Consider the following 17,554-nt stretch of genomic DNA (forward strand, 5'->3'; position numbering starts at 1 on the left):
TGACTTATCTGGTCCGAGGAATGCTGCAATTTCATGTGCTGGAATATACCTGAAGTGCTGGCCTGTCCCAAAGGCCACCCAAAGCTCCTGGATTTTGAGTTTGGTTGTTGCTGCCACAGCCAATACCACTATATCTGTATCCACCGTACGCAGAAGAATTTTCTGAAATCCATCACGGACTGCATCCGCGAGATGTATCATCATTCGTGTATCAGCCTCCTCATGGTCACATGGGGCAAGATGACTGGTGTCGCGTGCGGGAATGCACGTCACATCTGAACCATCCGTGGTGACTATCTGCTTATCTGATACAAGATGTGTGATGTGTTTTGTCAAGAAGGCAAACAGTTCTGTTTTGTTTGCATCAATTCTCAGGAACTGCTGCCAATTTCCTGGAAGAACAGTGGATCCATCAACTCTCCTTCGAATGCCTTTCCCACGTTTGTCCCTGGCTTGAGATTTCAGGCTGTTGTCACGGTACTGGTCCCAGACTATATCCACACGACAGGCTCTTTGCAAGTGACCTTGTATGTGTGGCAAGAATACTTTCAGCGCATAATCATCAAAGGTTTTGGCAGCAACTGGTTTCAGAACGTTCACCAACACTGCCCCGTCAAGGATAGTGACGTCAGTATCTGGTTTTGGAGCATCACCTCTGACCTCTGCGCAACTCTCTAGACACACCAATAGATCTGATTTGGTTCCCAGTCGTAACTTCCCAAGCTGAGATAAAGACGGGGGACATGCTTGGTTTTCATGGCGGAAAAATTCTGCAAGATCACCATCTCGTGTTTGAGACGCAATGTCGAGTCTTGAGAATAAAGAGCAGTCACTCTTTAGCGAAGTTACTTGCAAACTTGTCTTGGATTTCTCTCTTGGAGACGATCGACTAAACAATGGGAGTTTATTCTTCTTTATTGGCTCAGTAAGAGGTACGGTTCGCTCCAGTAGACGGTCTGCTACGAAGGTCTTGTACTGTTGCGTACCTATCTCCTCAGCCTGTTGAACAGTAGAAACAACAGTTGGGTCAGCAATGTCTCTTGTGTCCAGCCGCAGCAAGTCTGTACTCTCTTCTAGGAAGTCTGTACTCTCTCGTTTTCGCGGTGGGTCCATATCTGGAATTATTCATTAGACTATTATCTATGACTGTGCCAAATTTCATGCTTGTACGTATAAACCCACAATTGTTACACCTATCTGCCTGACTACAACTCGTCCACCAAGTTTTGTCATAACTTCAATACAACTTTTTGAGACATGGTGCTATATATCGTTTTTGGCTCCATCTCTCATCGGTGAAGAATCACTTTTTAAAAAAAATTATCGTATCCGGATCTTCACCAAAATCAAATCAATCCTTTTTTGTCACACACCCTGCCGATTCATCAAATTTTGTCTGAATACATTCATAACTATTTGAGACATCGTGCTGTATATCGTTTTTAGCCATATCAGTCAATAGTACAGAATCACTTCAAAAAGTCTCGGATTATAATCCGGATCCGGATCTTCACCAAAATCTAATCATTACACATTACATCAGTCACAGTCATTACACAGTCACACAACCAACAACTCCACAATATTTCATCGGAATCCATTCACAACTTTTTGAAATATCCTGTTCAGTCAGATAGACAAAAAAACAGGAAGGCGTCAGGCCTGACAGGAATGACGAAAATTGACATCAACTAAAAATTATCAAAGAAAAAATAAATTTATATAAATGATTTTTTTATAGGTACCTCAGATGTTCAAAAGGTACCTGAGAAGAAAAAGATTGCCCAGATGAAAAAGAAAATAAACAAGTAATTAATAATTAAAATAAATAAATAATAATTGTAAAATAATTTATTAATCAATTGGCTAACAGAATATCGAAATCACCACTGTTTAATCCAAATCTGTAACTTTTTGAAAGTTAATTAATTCAGTAATTCATCGGAAAATAAAATAACTTATCGATTAATCAATAAATCAAAAATACCCTTTATAGCCAAATCACTTGATCACTGTCATGTCCAAATATCAGCTTCCTAGCTCAAAAGGTGCCTGAAATATTGCCAAGATGAGAAAGAAAACAAATAATTGATTGATTAATTGTGTAATTAAACTAAATGAATACCAATCAAAAAATAATTAATTTCTTAATTTGGCTAATAGCATAGCTAAACCACCACTGTTTCATCTGAATGCATCCACTCCCCCACCCACGCACACCCCCCCAAGACCACCGGCAATATATAAAAACACCACTAAGCACTAATTGGGGTCATGCTGGTCGTATGTAGCAAGTCTGGATGTAATCGGAGAGTAGTGCGTCGTAGGCTGAAGGAGGAGTAGTGCGTCGAACAAACAAAAAAGAAAGTCGTTGTGCAGAGCACAATACTTGCGAAATCAGGAAAACAAATTTGAACTGAAAAATAATTGGTGGTTGAATGCAATGACCAAATATGCAAATGCTCTTCAAATTTCAAGACAATCGGAAGAAAATTGACAATTTTAGAAATCTGGCCTATGTTGACCTTTCGGCCTATGTTAACCTTAAAAATAATTGGTGTGTGAATTCACTAACCTGATATGCAAATTTTAAGTCAAATGGATGAAAATTGAGGATTTTAGAAATCTGACAAAGTTGGTGACCTTTGGCCTATCTTGACCTTTTGACCTTTTGACCTCAAAATCAATAGGCTTATTGCTTATGACTAACTCTACCATTTGGTGAAATTTAGTGAAGATCAGTTTGAAATTTTGACCTGCAGGCGATTGACATACAAGCAGACAGACAGACAGACTGACAATCAAATAGAATAACACACGTGACCAACCAATATACAGTATTTGAAAAATCTTCGATTTTAGCAAGTAACAAACAAACACACAAACACATACCGGTCCATTAATTATAGTAAGGATACCATTGGAACGTGAGTACATCTATGAATTATGTACTATTGGAATGTGAGTGGTGAGTACATCTACTAATTATGTACTATTAAAATGTGTGTACATCTATTACTGACGTATGTCTACTAATTATGTACTATTGAAATGGGTGTACTGTATGTCTGTAGTGGACTGGCATCTTGGAGGTTGTGGGTTCAAATGCAGCTTAGGGCAACAATACTAAATACTAAATACAATACCAGATACTGTATTAGTATTAAGGATGGAGATATAAATCTTCAGGAAATAAAGGTAACTAATTTGATTGCAACTTGATTGCTGTCACTATGGGATTACCTGTAAAAACCCAGTTGGCTCATTACCAACCTCTAGCTAGGGTAACCTGCCTGCCCTACCTGGTGTGGTTGACTAATTTTCATCTTTTGTTTCGAGGTCATTCTGATTGACTATGTACCCATACCTTTCTACTTAAAATAATAAAAAATTAAAAACCCCAAACTCGGCAAATCATCACTGAACGCACTACCAATTATAATATCTTGCCATCAGAGAAGACTCCATAGTCCATGAAAACTGGACATGTGGAATGCTCAAAATTATTAGCAAAAAAAATGATACTAAACATTATCCAAGACATGCCAATGTTTTATCGTTCTTCAATATACAAGTGCACACAATAATCTTACTATAATTCACCAAATGTCCGTCCGTCTGGCCGTCCGTCCGTTCGAAGGTACCGCAAAAACGGCTGAACCGATCGTAACGATATTTTGGGTGGGTAATCCTGGGATATCCTAGAGTAAAATGGGCTATATTGTTTTTCCAATTTCAGCTTTGGCCTCCAACATTTTCAGGTTTGGACTGCCGCATAACGTTATTTTCCCGGGTGCCGCAAAACGGCTGCACCGATCGCTGCACAGCTGCACAGATCAGCTGCACCGATCGGACTGGGTGACCACGGACAAAGACCTTTTATAAGGACATTTTATAAGGACAATCCCCACTTGAGAGAATGCCAACCCCGTCCCCGCTATCAGTATCAGGGTCGTCTCTCCAACTCACAATCCCACGAGATATGGGGAAAGGACGACCCAAAACCAATTATCTTCTTTTTGATTCGTATATAAACATCATTAAATGTAAATAATGACCTCGGCCAAAGTTCAAATGACGTTTATTCTCCACATGAGAGAATTCCACATAGCTATTTGGGCGGTGTATACGCTAACAGATCGCTGTCTCCATCGATCTTGCCAAGGCCGTAACACCTATCGGCTCAAAATCCTTTTAACCGTTAGACTTTGTAGTTTTTACAATGAAGGAAACATTAACAATGTTGTTAAAAGTCTATTTTGTGATTAATTTGTGATTGGAGTTATGTTGTTTGGAATGAAAAAAGAGATATCGAGTTCAAGTGAATGACGACATGCCATGATGGTTTCTACTTTCTAAACGTGAAATTCGTGGATCGCCATATGCAGATTCGCCACGGACCCACCGATGTTTCTATAAGTGAATGTATCTGTTTGTTTGCGAACGGGTACGTTTTTCATGGAAGTCATTCACGAACTTGCTGTCCATGTCTGACATGTGACTGAAGGTGCTACAGGAATGTGAATGTGTTGGTTTCATGCTTTAGCATTCACCGTTTCTGCATTGTCTGTTTCCTTTTGGCCTCCCACCCGTGCGTAGCACGGGTATCTCACGAGTTATAAAATATATTAAATGTATTATTTATTTATACAAATCCTCGTTAACATTTTTCCTCAGGTGTCTTCAATTATAGCGAGCGTGTCAATCCTATAAATATTTGAATGCTACACGCACAAATACAGAGAATGAAAGTTCAGCCGAGCCGTTGGCACAGAATAGAAAGCATATCGAGTGCATTGATGACATTAAAATAGACAATCGTATCGATAAAGTACTATAAGAGAACCATTTGTGTGTGTTGCCATTTTCTCTGAGATGGCTGAACAGATATTTATCAAATTTTCAGAGGTCCATCAGTGATTGTCGGGGAGTGTTTTAGGCAAATAAAACTTTTGAATTTTCTTTTTGTAATCACTCCATACTGCCTCAGCCATTGTAGCAATGCAAAAGGTAATATTAAATAAATGCTTCTCACCCCCATTCCTTGGTGGGTGTACTGAAATGTTTTTGACTCCTCCTCCCCCCACAAAAAAAAATAGACCGTGCAGTGCCGGGTACCCCTGCTCGTTCACCATAAGACAAGAAACAGCACACAATGAAAAAAATCCAACCATCTCAAGTGACCACTGTCCTGTCACTGATCTGAGAGAGTCATAGAGTGGTTGTTGTGGATCATTCGAGCATCTGTCCTGTCATGTTTGGAATCCTGTCTTATTTAACTACAACTAGAGGCAGAAAAAATGAACTTCTGTAAAGATCATGTAATGAATTTGTTCATGTAATGCTTCGACAATTTCCTCCAACTCCGTCTCATTAATTTACTTTGTCCTCGGTTAGCCCAAGGGCAATGAAAACCAAGGATTATATATACTGAGCTGGAGATGAAGTGTTTTTTTTGTTTTGTTTTTACCAAATTGAGTCTTTATCTTTGTTGCCCTTTAAAAGAAGTCTGCTGACCACTTTTTTCGTGAAATATTATGTAATGAATGAATTCTTCAAAAGGATTTGATAGCCAGCTCGTACATTCTCACAAGCTCATTTTAAGTGCGTAAAATGCATCAAGAAGCAAACTCACTGTTTAACTTAACATTTCATTTTAGATACCCCAAAAAAACCCAAGATAGCAGATCAAAGGCCAATGCTATTACCTCCAAGCTGTCGTGCGATCCCCCAAACAAAATGCACATGGTTAAAGAGCAAATGCAACTTCTTTTTTTTTTCTTTTTTTTTTTGTATACTGAATCGAGGCTCGTGAAAGAGCTAACATTTATTTCACAAACAAATCAACCAGACAAACAAAATATACAAAAAGAGGGAGCGGAAGACAAGATGGGGAGAGAAGGGGAAGCACACAACCACAACATTTGAGAGCAGGGAGAAGTGTGGGAGGGAGAGGGCTTGGGGGCAGGAGGTGTGGGAAGGGGGGGGGGGGGTGGGAGAAGTATAAAACACAAGGGGACCGAAATTAGCGGGGGTAGAAAAGATCAAGGTTTTGGATGGGGGAGGACAACAGATGGTGGTGAACAGCTGTTTTAAAGACCTGGAGGGTGGATGAATTTAATGGATATTAAATTCATTAAATTAAATTAAATTCATTAATGGAATTTAATGGAATTTAATGGATATTAATGAATTAATTTAATGGAACTTTAATGAATATTCCAGTAACTTAAATGTGGAGGCCATCATGTGTCTTTTTTATTTATTTATTTATTTTTTGTATACAAGATCGAGGCTCGTGTAAGAGCTAACATTGATCACAAAAAGACAAGCTGATGCATAAAACATAAAACATATGATAAAGGAAGCGGGAGAACAAGATGTACAGCAGGGACATCAAGAGATCTGTGGGAAGGAGAGGGCTTCGGGGGGGGGGGGGGGAGGCGTGGGAAGGCGGGGGGGGGGGGTGGGGGGGGGTTGGAGAGGTAAAAAAACATGGACACTGCTCGGACTTCCAGGAAAGAAGTCGGTATTTCAAAAAAGTGGATCTGGGGTGAATTAACGGGGGTAGAAAAGATCAAGGGTTTGGATGGGGGAAGATAAGAGATGGTGGTGAACAGCTGTTTTAAAGACCTGGAGGGAGGAGTGGGATTGAATAGAGTGAGGGAGTTTGTTCCAGAGGCGGGAGTAAAGAGGAATGAAAAAGTGAAGGTGAATAGAGAGTCCGTTTAACCATAAGAGGGTTGCTAGCAGATCTTGTGCGACCTGTAGGTATATTTGGGGGACGGAGCACAGGGGGAGAGAGCTGGGGGAGCAAGGCCGGAGAGGAGTCGGTAGAAGAAAGTCGGTCTTGTCCAAAATTGGTAGTGAAATGCACATCACAATGCAAATGTTTCCCACAATCATGCAAAAGACATGGTTGCCTTCACAAAAATTAATGGGAAATTCATTCAAGTCGAATTTGTTCCTCAGCGTTGCACTTTTTAATCCAAGGAAGCAAGTAAAGTGAAAAAAATAATAATTAATGATCAGATTGGTGTAGTTCACAATCTTTGAAATTTCACTTTAGTTTCACTTGAGCAGAGGGTGAAATTTATGTTTGAACGAAAATATTTACTAATATACTAGTCGTACATAAAATGATTGAAAGGTTATGTCATAGAAGCAATCCTACGTTGAATTATATAAAACTATCACACACTCTAACCTTTGAAGTCCTTGATTTTTGCCTCCACCTCCCCCACCCGCTCCCCCTTGCCCCCCACACCCAATCTTCATCCATCATAAAGCATGTGGTCAGTGGTAAACAGAGCAAATATGTTACCCCCGACGCCAGCTGAGTGCACTTGTGCATTTCTGGTTAGGAGATGCAAAGATAAAATCCATAACCCCTCAGTTCGCCTTTCCCGCCGTGGTCCTGTCTGCATCTCGGGCATGACACTAATCTGCTCGTCCCCCCGTGTTGACATGCCCTTGCACAAATATACCTCCTCGACATAAGGTCTGATGATTTGAGAAAAGACAAAAATGAGTTTTCTTCTGCATATCTCAGATAAATGTTTAACCAGGCATCAACAATAGGAATTCTGAAAATCAATGTTTCATTTTTTAAATCTTATATCCTTTGCATCCTTAAGTCTCTTTGGCAATTTTTGCAGTGGCTTATCTTATCAGAAAATCTCAATAAATACCTCTTTCCAAAGGATAACAAATAAGCATCCCACAAGGCAATTGGGCTAAGCTTTTGTAAATAAATGAAACAAGTGCAGATACATTCAAAGTATGCTGTCCCCATGCCAAATAAATAACATATCCTCCAGGACACGACACATGGAGACAGAATTGGGAGGGAGTGCTGTACAATAATTGATTGATTAATTACGTAATTAAAATAAATAAATAATAATCGTAAAATAATTCATTTCTTAATCAATTTTGGCTAATACAATACCTAAACCACCAGTGTTTCATCCAAATCTGTAACTTTTAGGAAATTAATTAAATACTTAATTAATCGGGGAAAAAAATCGATTATTGATTACTCAACGAATAATTAAATGATTAATTGATTGATCAATAAATCAAAAATACCCTTTACAGCCAAATCACTTGGTCATTGTCGTGTCCAAATATCAGCTTCCTAGCTCAAATGGTGCCTCAGATATTGCCCAGATGAGAAAGAAAATAAATAAGTGCTTAATAAATCGATAATAATTAAGTAATCAATCAATTAATTAATCAAAAAATAAAAACTATTAAATTAAATATTAAAAAATATTAAATAAAAAAAAGATTAAAAACAAAGTTAGCTCATTGAAACTATGGAATAGTTACAATGTTGAATGACTCAAATTAAGTGGAAATATATGCTCAAGAGTAAACGAAACTACATTTTGGGAGAGATAGATGGGGATGGGGGAGAGATAGGAGGAAAAAGGGGAGAGATAGGGGGAGAGATAGAGGGGGATAGGGGGAGAGATAGAGGGGGATAGGGGGAGAGATAGGAGGAAAAGGGGGAGAGATAGGAGGAGAGATAGAGGGGGATAGGGGGAGAGATAGGAGGAAAAAGGGGAGAGATAGGGGGAGAGATAGAGGTGGATAGGGGGAGAGATAGAGGGGGATAGGGGGAGAGATAGGGGGAAAAAGGGGAGAGATAGGGGGAGAGATAGAGGGGGACAGGGGGAGAGATAGAGGGGGATAGGGGGAGAGATAGGAGGAAAAGGGGGAGAGACAGGAGGAGAGATAGAGGGGGATAGGGGGAGAGATAGGAGGAAAAAGGGGAGAGATAGGGGGAAAAAGGGGAGAGATAGGGGGAGAGATTTTTTTTTTTTTTTTTTGGTATACAAGATCGAGGCTCGTGAAAGAGCGAACATTAATCACACAGAAAGACAAACCGACACATAAAACATATAACATCGGGAGCGGTAGACAAGATGGGGAGAGAGGGGGAAGGACACAAACACAACATTTGAGAGCAGGGACCGAGAGACATGGAGACATCGAGAGATCTGAGAGAGGGCGAGGGCTTTGGGGGGGGGGGCATGGGAAGGGGGCGGTGGGAGAGGTATAAAACATATGGACACTGCCAGGACTTCCAGGAAAGAAGTTGGAATTTCAAACAAGGTGGATCTGGGGTGAATGAGGGGGGGGGGGGTAGAAAAGATCAAGGTTTTGGATGGGGGAAGATAAGAGATGGTGGTGAACAGCTGTTTTAAAGACCTGGAGGGAGGAGTGGGATTGAAGGGAGTGTGGGAGTTTGTTCCAGAGGCGGGAGAAAAGAGGAATGAAGGAGTGAAGGTGAGCAGAGAGTCGAGATTTTGGCAGTTTAACCATCAGAGGCTTGCTGGCAGATCTTGTGCGACCTGTAGGAATATTTGGGGGACAGAGCACAGAGAGAGCTGGGGGAGCAAGGCCGGAGAGGAGTCTGTAGAAGACAGAAAGACCACCTACCTGCCTGCGGTGAGTGAGTGAAAGGCCCTCAGAGATAGCTTCATCGCGGGAGATTCCAATGATTCTGAAAGCTTTGGTTTCAACAGCGTGAAGCCGAGCTAGGTGTGAGGCAGGAGCACCAGCCCATAGGGGAGAACAGTATTCCATTGAGCTGCGGATGAAAGCCTTGTATGTGGTGAGGAGCTCAGGTGTGCCTAGGAAGGACTTCGCACGACGGAGGATGCCCAGTCGGCGACTGGCTTTGCAGGCCAGCTTGGAAATGTGGTTTTCCCCCAAGAAAGATCATGGCAGATAGTGAGACCCAAAAGCTTGAGCGACAGAACTTCTTGGAGAGGATTGTTGAGAAAGTAGATGGGAGGGTTGTCCAGTCGATCTTTTCGGAGAGACATAGTAAGAGTGTGAGATTTGTCAGGATTGAAAGACATGTTCCACTTGTTTGACCAGTCTGTGATTTTGTCCAGGTCTTCAGAGAGTGAGGAGGCTGCAGACTGCCGATCTGAGGGAAGAGGAATGGAGCGGCAGAGAGTGGAGTCATCAGCAAAGAGATAGAGAGGATTTTCCAGAGAGTCGGAGAGATCATTGATAAAGACCAGAAAAAGCACAGGGCCCAGAACACTGCCTTGGGGAACTCCAGCCTGAACAGGAAGGGGAGATGAGAGAAATCCATTCAGGGCCACACGTTGACTACGACCAGAGAGGAAGTCCGCAAGCCATGCATGGAGATTTCCATGGATACCATAGGAGTAGAGTTTGGTGAGCAGAGCTGGGTGCCAGACCGTATCGAAGGCACGTGATATGTCGAGGGAGACAGCTCTAATTTCCTGTTTGGCATTGAGGACCTCCATCCATTGTTGAGACAGGAGAAGCAGCATGTCCAGAGTAGAGTAACCTGGTCTGAATCCAAATTGATGATCAGAGATCAAGCCATTGGAGAAGAGGAAAGATTTCATATCCGAAGCAATGATGGATTCCATGACTTTGCTGATAATTGGGAGCAGGCTGATTGGTCTGTAGTTAAAAGGATCTGTTTTTGCACCTTTTTTGTGTAAAGCGGTAATGTTTGCTGATTTCCAGGATGCTGGCAGATGACCTTGAGCAAAAGATAGGGTGAAAAGAACAGAGAGAGGGTGAGATAGAGTGGCAGAGCAGGATTTTAGGACCCGTGGGCTGATGCCGTCTGGTCCAGTTGCAGAATCAGAGTCGAGGTTAGACAAAAACTCCTCCACCTTGTCAGGAGAGAAGGACACAGAGTCCAGGAGCAGTTGGGTTCGACTGGGAAAGGTGGGAACAGAGAGAGATGGGTTTGGGACTAAAGATTTTGAGGCAAACACAGAGTTGAGGCATTCGGCTTTGTCACGTGCGATGTCAACTGTGTGGCCATTTGAGGTAAGGGAGGGGATGGAGGGGGAACAAACACCAGAAACGGATTTGACCAGACGCCACCAGGATTTGGAGGAAGGAGACTGGTTTGAGAGTTCGTTCTTGAGTGAGGAGAGATAGTGCTTCCTGGCACTCCTGAGGGTAGACACACACTTGTTCCGAGCTTGGTGGAAGGAATTGAGATTGCCTTCAGTTGGATTAGCCTTCCAAGAGGCAAAGGCAAGTTGTTTCAGGGCAACTGCCTCACCACAAGATTCGGTGTACCATGGACAGGAGGAAGGGTAAGACAACTGAAGGCGAGATGGGATAAATCTGTGCATGAGAGAGATCAGTTTGCTTTGGAAGAATTCCCAGGAAGAATTGATGTCAGAGGCAGTGGAGATGGGAGACCAATCCAGACGATTGATGGCTGCTTGAAGCCCGTCCCAGTCGGCCTGAGTGAAATGCCAGACTCTTCGACGCTGAGGAGGCTCTCTGAGAATGGCCAGAGAGATGTCCACTTTGACAAGCACATGATCAGAAGAACCGATTGGAGCAGAAGAAGAGCAGCAGACATTAGCAAGGAAGTTTGTCATAACCAAGTCTAGAAGAGAAGAAACTCCATTGGCTGAGATCCGGGTCGGGAAATTGACAGATTGTGTCAATCCCAGTGAGTCACAGAAGTCCTTTGCTGAGGTGCCATGACTGGTGAGAGAGGAACCCACACCCAACCAGGTGGCATGATGAGAGTTGAAGTCACCACATATGAGGAAGAGAGAGTTGGGATGAGTGGATATAAGTTGGTCCATGTTGTCAGAGAGTGAAATGTAAATTGAGTCATCACTGTTTGGGGGATGGTACAGAACACATATGAACAAAAGGTGGGAGCGGAGAGGAAGCCGTATCCAGAGGTACTCCTGGGGGTGAGGAGGAGAGAGGGCAGTGCAAGGAGAATGAGGAAGAGAGTTTTTGATAAAGATAGCCACCCCACCACCAGGACGAGGCTCAGGTCTATCATACCGGAAGAGGGAGTAACCAGGAAGAGATATTGAGGAATCAGAGACATCTTGAAGGAGGAAAGTTTCTGTTAAGCAGATCAAGTCTGGATTGTCAGAAGCAACCTGTATGGAGAGATCAGTCAGGTTTGAGCGAAGGCCCCGGATGTTTGAGGTCCATACCGTTAAAGAAGAGAGAGGGGGAGCATCGGGTACAGGACAGGGGAGGGGAGGAGTAGGGTAAGATGAAGGATGAGAGGGGGAGGTAGGGAGAGCAGTTGATAGTGTGTCAGAGATTACAGAAGAGTTCCAAGAAAAGGAAGGATGAGGAGGATGAAAGGTTTGGTGGTGAAGGGATGAGGCAGAGTGAGGGGTTGTTTGAGGGGGGCATGGGACAGTAGAAGGTTGGGGGGGGGGGTGGAGGCATGAGATAGAAGGGAGACGAGGTGGGGAGGAGGCAACTTTGAGGAGGGGGGAGGAGGGAGAATTTGAGAGGAATGGTATGGGGGGAGATTTGAATGGGAGGAGTTGGGGGGGAGTTTTGAAGGGGAGGAGTGAGGCGGGAGTTTAGGAGGGGAGGGGCAAGGGGGGAGTTTAGGAGGGGAGGGGCAAGGGGGGAGTCTAGTAGTGGAGGGGCAAGGGGGGAGTTTAGGAGTGTAGGGGCAAGGGGGGGGGGATTTGGAGGGGAGGGGCAAGGGAGGAGTTTATGAGGGGAAGGGCAAGGGGGGAGTTCAGGAGTGGAGGGGCAAGGGGGGGGGGGTTTGGAGGGGAGGGGCAAGGGGGGACTTTAGGAGGGGAAGGGCAGGGGGGGAGTTCAGGAGTGGAGGGGCAAGGGGGGAGTTTAAGAGTGGAGGGGAAAGGGGGGAGTTTAGGAGTGTAGGTGCAAGGGGGGGGGATTTGGAGGGGAGGGGCAAGAGGGGAGTTTCGAAAGTGGATGATTAATGAAAGACGAACATTGATAACAAATTGGGTTTGTTGTGATTTTCAAGTTAGCAATCCGATTCAGAACGATGGAGGAGGGGTGGAATGAATGTGAATTTAGACCATGTAGTGAGGGAGACGTATAAGATATTGAATTTCTTTTTTTTGACGTGGAATGAGTTGGAGAGGAAATTGAGAAAAGCCTTTTAAATAGGAAGAAAAACAGCGTGTTGTAATATACCACTGAATAAACCACTGAAGGGGAAAGGTTAAACATATTTAAAATAATATTTAAACAGAACCGTGAACAATCTTATATGCACAAAATACCAACGGGGGGAGGGCCGAGAGGGACCACCACGAGTCACGTGAACAGGGCAAAAGGTGGATGGCAAGGAGATAATGGGGGCGGGGCGAAAAGCACCGCGATACACCTGGACAGAAAGTACAGGATGAGACAACGGCACACGTGGAGAAAGGAAAAATAAATGTTTTTTTGTTTGTTTTTTTTGGGGGGGGGGTGGGTGGGGTGGGGTGGGGATTTAAAACGTTAGACAGAGAGTATTACGTTCGGTGTAGAAGGGAAAAACTGAGAGCCAAGCAAAACACGATGTAGGGGACTTAAGTTAACAAACACCGACAGGGGTACAAGGCCGCACACGAGGCGCAGAACAGGATTAATTAATTACGAGTTACAGGAAATTCAAACCAAAACTAACTATAAACAAACAATAAAGCATGGACGATAAAGTAACGAGTTGAAATTTGACAAACACACGAATGAAAAAATAACCACTTTGGATGCCCGGAGAGAAACCAAGCCTCCAGGTCGGAAGCTTCAACAACTAGGCCGCGTGGCCGCGCGATAGAGGGGGATAGGGGGAGAGATAGGAGGAAAAAGGGGAGAGATAGGGGGAGAGATAGAGGGGGATAGGGGGAGAGATAGGAGGAAAAAGGGGAGAGATAGGGGGAGAGATAGAGGGGGATAGGGGGAGAGATAGGAGGAAAAAGGGGAGAGATAGGGGGAGAGATCGGGGGAGAGAGATATGGGAGAGATAAATTGGGGAGAGATATGATGGAGAGATATGGGGGTGAGAGGGGAAGAGAGTTGGGGGGGGGGTGGGAGAAATGAGGGAAAGAAATGGGGGAGAGAGATATGGGAGAGAGATATGGGAGAGATATATGGGGGAGAGATATTATGGAGACATATGGGGGTGAGACATCAGGGGTCGGTACTAAGTCCACTACTATTTGTAGCTGTGATGGAGGTGCTGGCTCAGAACGTAAAGGAGGGTTTACCGTGGGAGTTGTTGTATGCAGATGATCTGGTGTTGATTGCAGAAAGTATGGATGGACTGAAGGAGAAGATTCAACAAGGGGAAGGAATGTATGGAGACAAAAGGTCTGAAGGTGAATATCGGAAAGACGAAGGTGATGGCAAGTGGTAAAGCATGTGGTGAGGTGGAAAGAACTGGGAAGTGGCCGTGTGCTGTGTGCAGGAAGGGTGTCGGAGTGAATTCCATTCAATGTAAAATGTGCGCTGAGTGGGTTCATCAAAAATGTAGTGGTTTGAGAGGGTCATTAACCAGTGTGGCAGCTACATTCAAGTGTAAAGTGTGCACAGAGGGAGCTGCAGATGGAGGAAATGTTGAGTTGGATCTTGGAGATGGCGTGAATCTGGAAGGTGTGAAAACATTTTGTTACCTTGGAGACATGCTGAATGGAGAAGGTGGATCAGACTCGGCAACGGTTGCTCGAGTGAGATGTGCATGGAAGAAGTTTCGGGAACTGAGTGGCGTGCTGACGAGGAGGGGAGTGTCGTTGAAGCTGAAGGGAAAGGTGTATGCTGCATGTGTGAGAAGTGTTATGATTTATGGGAGTGAGACATGGGTAATGAACGTAGAGCAGCAACGAAGGCTGGAAAGGGTGGAAATGCGAATGGTTCGGTGGATGTGCAGAGTGTCGTTGAGAGAGAGGAAGACAAATGATGAATTGCGAAAGATGATGGGAATAGAGCCTGTGATGGATGCTGTGAAGAGAAACAGGTTGAGATGGTTTGGTCATGTGTTGAGGAAGGACGAAAGTGACTGGTTGAAAAGAGTGATGGAAATGAATGTAGAAGGAAGTAGAGGACGGGGAAGACCGAGAAAGACTTGGCTAAAGATGGTGGAAGAAGAAATGCGGGCAAGGGGGTTAACAAGGGGAGATGCAGAAAATAGGGCAAAATGGAGAAGATTGTCATGGGGACCGCAAGGCTAACCCCCACTCTTGCAGGGAAAATGGCCTTAAAATGCCTGTTGTTGTTGTTGTTGTATGGGGGTGAGAGGGGGAGAGATTGGGGGATGGGGGTGGGGTGGAGACATGAGGGAAATAAATGGTGTTGAGAAATATGGTGGAGAGATATGGGGAGAGATATGGGGAGAGATATGGGGAGAGATATGGGGAGAGATATGGGGAGAGATATGGGGAGAGATATGGGGAGAGATATGGGGAGAGATATGGGGATGAGAGGGGGGGGAGGGGAGAGAAATGAGGGAAAGAAATGGGGACGAGAGATACGGTGGAGAGATATGGGGAAGAGATATGGGGAGAGATATGGGGAGAGATATGGGGAGAGATATGGGAAGAGATATGGGGAGAGATATGGGGAGAGATATGGGGAGAGATATGGGGAGAGATATGGGGAGAGATATGGGGAGAGATATGGGGAGAGATATGGGGAGAGATATGGGGATGAGAGGGGGGGGGGAGGGGAGAGAAATGAGGGAAATAAATGGGGATGAGAGATACGGTGGAGAGATATGGGGAAGAGATAGGGGGAGAGATGGAGGGAAGGTGGTAAATTGAAGGAGAGGGGAGTCCGTGGGGTAGAGAGAGATGGTGTGCCAAAATGCAAACATACATAGAGAATGGAAAAAGGTGAACCAGGCCAAAAATATAGTCAAAAACTGTAACACAAAATGATCAAACTGGTATCTGGATAAAGTTCAAAAACCTACCTGATGTTATCTTTTAAACTTTTGAACAACTGAGCTTTTCTGCTTTTATTCTCAAGCCTAAAGGTGCTTTTTGGACGTGACAAAGCAGTTCTTGTACTAATAAATAAATAATAAATGACTTTGGACAATACCTGTGCACAATGACATCTGTGCTGGGAAGACCATCGTACACGACAAGGAAGTCAAAACCCTCTTCAAGTGCGAACGAAAGGAATGCGAGCTGAACACGTGTACGGTCGCCTCCAACAATTGTCCACGTACAGTTTGCTTTGTTTGGATATCCCTGCGGAAAACCAGGGCTTGCTACCTCACCCGACGGCCCTTCAAGCGTATCACCACAGCTGGAAATTCCTGCATTGACACACACACACTGCAGATTAATTTTGCTTTACCTTATTCACAATTTCATGTTTTTCAATTCATAAGACAGCCAATACCATATCACAGATTTACAAAGAAGCAGAAACAAAAGCATTAGCACTTCTTACGTATGGATTGCAGATGAGCCAATGATCACATCCCCAGGTGTTTGTCACCCCAGGTACAGCAAAATATTTGAAGGACTAAATATTTGATTGAGTAAAAATTCTCATACATAGATTCAGATAAAAAAAATAATGTAAATAAAGCAGACGTTCATTTTGGACATTTCAAGGCATCGATATGATCGGTGCCTTTTCCGCCACCTTTCATTTCCTCAGAGAAGAACTAATCAGGTCCCGTAACTGTCGCTGGCCTGGAGTAATTTAATTTCCATACTGCCACTTTGTGTGTCACCCAATACCCGGCACACTAACTCTGATTGAAGGCCAGGAGATGCGGCCTCATCCCAGGCCCCAAGTAAAAAAAAAGGATTAACCATGGATGTACCTAAAACTAAACGGCACGATCTGGAGCTGTCATCGTCTATTTAAGTGCACCTTAAAAGCCCGCACCGAAACCACAGTGAGAACTTCAAGCAATTTGCAAACAAGGTACAACTCTAATCTGAGATTTCTTGGCGAGGTTCGACTCCTGCAACAATGCGATTCTTCAAGCTGTTGTTCCATTTTTATGGAAATACGGAGCAGACTATTCTGTGTTTTCAACAAAAAGGTTTATTTCATACCTGTTTGCAGTGGATTTTGCATGTTAAAACAAGAAAAAGAGCAATCGGAGATTGCAAACCCTCACCAGGATGTAGTGGTTTTAAAGGCTTTTGTGTTAAAACAAATATGGCGGCCGAACCACATGACCGATGAAGTCATCATTATATATTTTTCTCCACTAATTTATTCCTAGATTATGCTCAAGATATTTCATCTTGATCGGATGACGTTTTGTACTTGTAAAATTAGGACGTCATAATGGAGGAACCTATGACATCATCATACACAGATGTTATTCCACATGGAGAGTTCTTTACAATGAGCCATGACTCAATTTTTTTCTATTCAGCGCTTTCGGAGATATAGAGGTGCAAAGTTTTTTGTTTTTTCCAAGATGGAGGCCGAACCACGTGACCGATGACGTCATCATATTTTTTTTCTCCACCAATTTATGCCGACATGACGCTCAAGAAATTTCATCTTGACAGGATGAAGTTTTGTACTTGTCGAATTATTACATCATAATAGAGGCACCTATGACATCATTAACAAATTTTATTCCCCATGGAGAGTTCTTTACAATGAGCCATGTCACAATTTTTTCTATTCAGCGCTTACAGAGATATAGAGGTGCAAACTTTTTCGGTTTTTCCAAGATGGCGGCCGAACCACGTGACCTATGACGTCATAATTATCAATACAAATTATACAGGTGGAATTGCACCTATGGTGAAAATCTCCT

The 17,554-nt window shown here is 43.5% G+C and overlaps 1 protein-coding gene and 1 long non-coding RNA gene across 2 annotated transcripts in view; one reads left to right on the forward strand and one right to left on the reverse strand.

The window, feature by feature from the left end:
- The window catches only part of LOC137436088 (CUB and sushi domain-containing protein 3-like), a 1,358,203-nt gene that overhangs the window by 1,293,149 nt on the left and 47,500 nt on the right, over positions 1-17,554 (reverse strand). The window contains exon 2 of the mRNA XM_078786463.1: positions 15,856-16,075. Within this exon, the coding sequence (XP_078642589.1) occupies positions 15,856-16,075 (220 nt within the window). The remainder of the gene's footprint in view (positions 1-15,855; positions 16,076-17,554) is intronic.
- The window catches only part of LOC144894242 (uncharacterized), a 939,403-nt gene that overhangs the window by 130,946 nt on the left and 790,903 nt on the right, over positions 1-17,554 (forward strand). The gene's annotated exons all lie outside the window — the stretch shown is intronic.

This window comes from Myxine glutinosa, chromosome 11 (genome assembly GCF_964187855.1).
Source record: "Myxine glutinosa chromosome 11, kmMyxGlut1.1, whole genome shotgun sequence".
Classification (NCBI taxonomy): Eukaryota; Metazoa; Chordata; class Myxini; order Myxiniformes; family Myxinidae; genus Myxine; species Myxine glutinosa.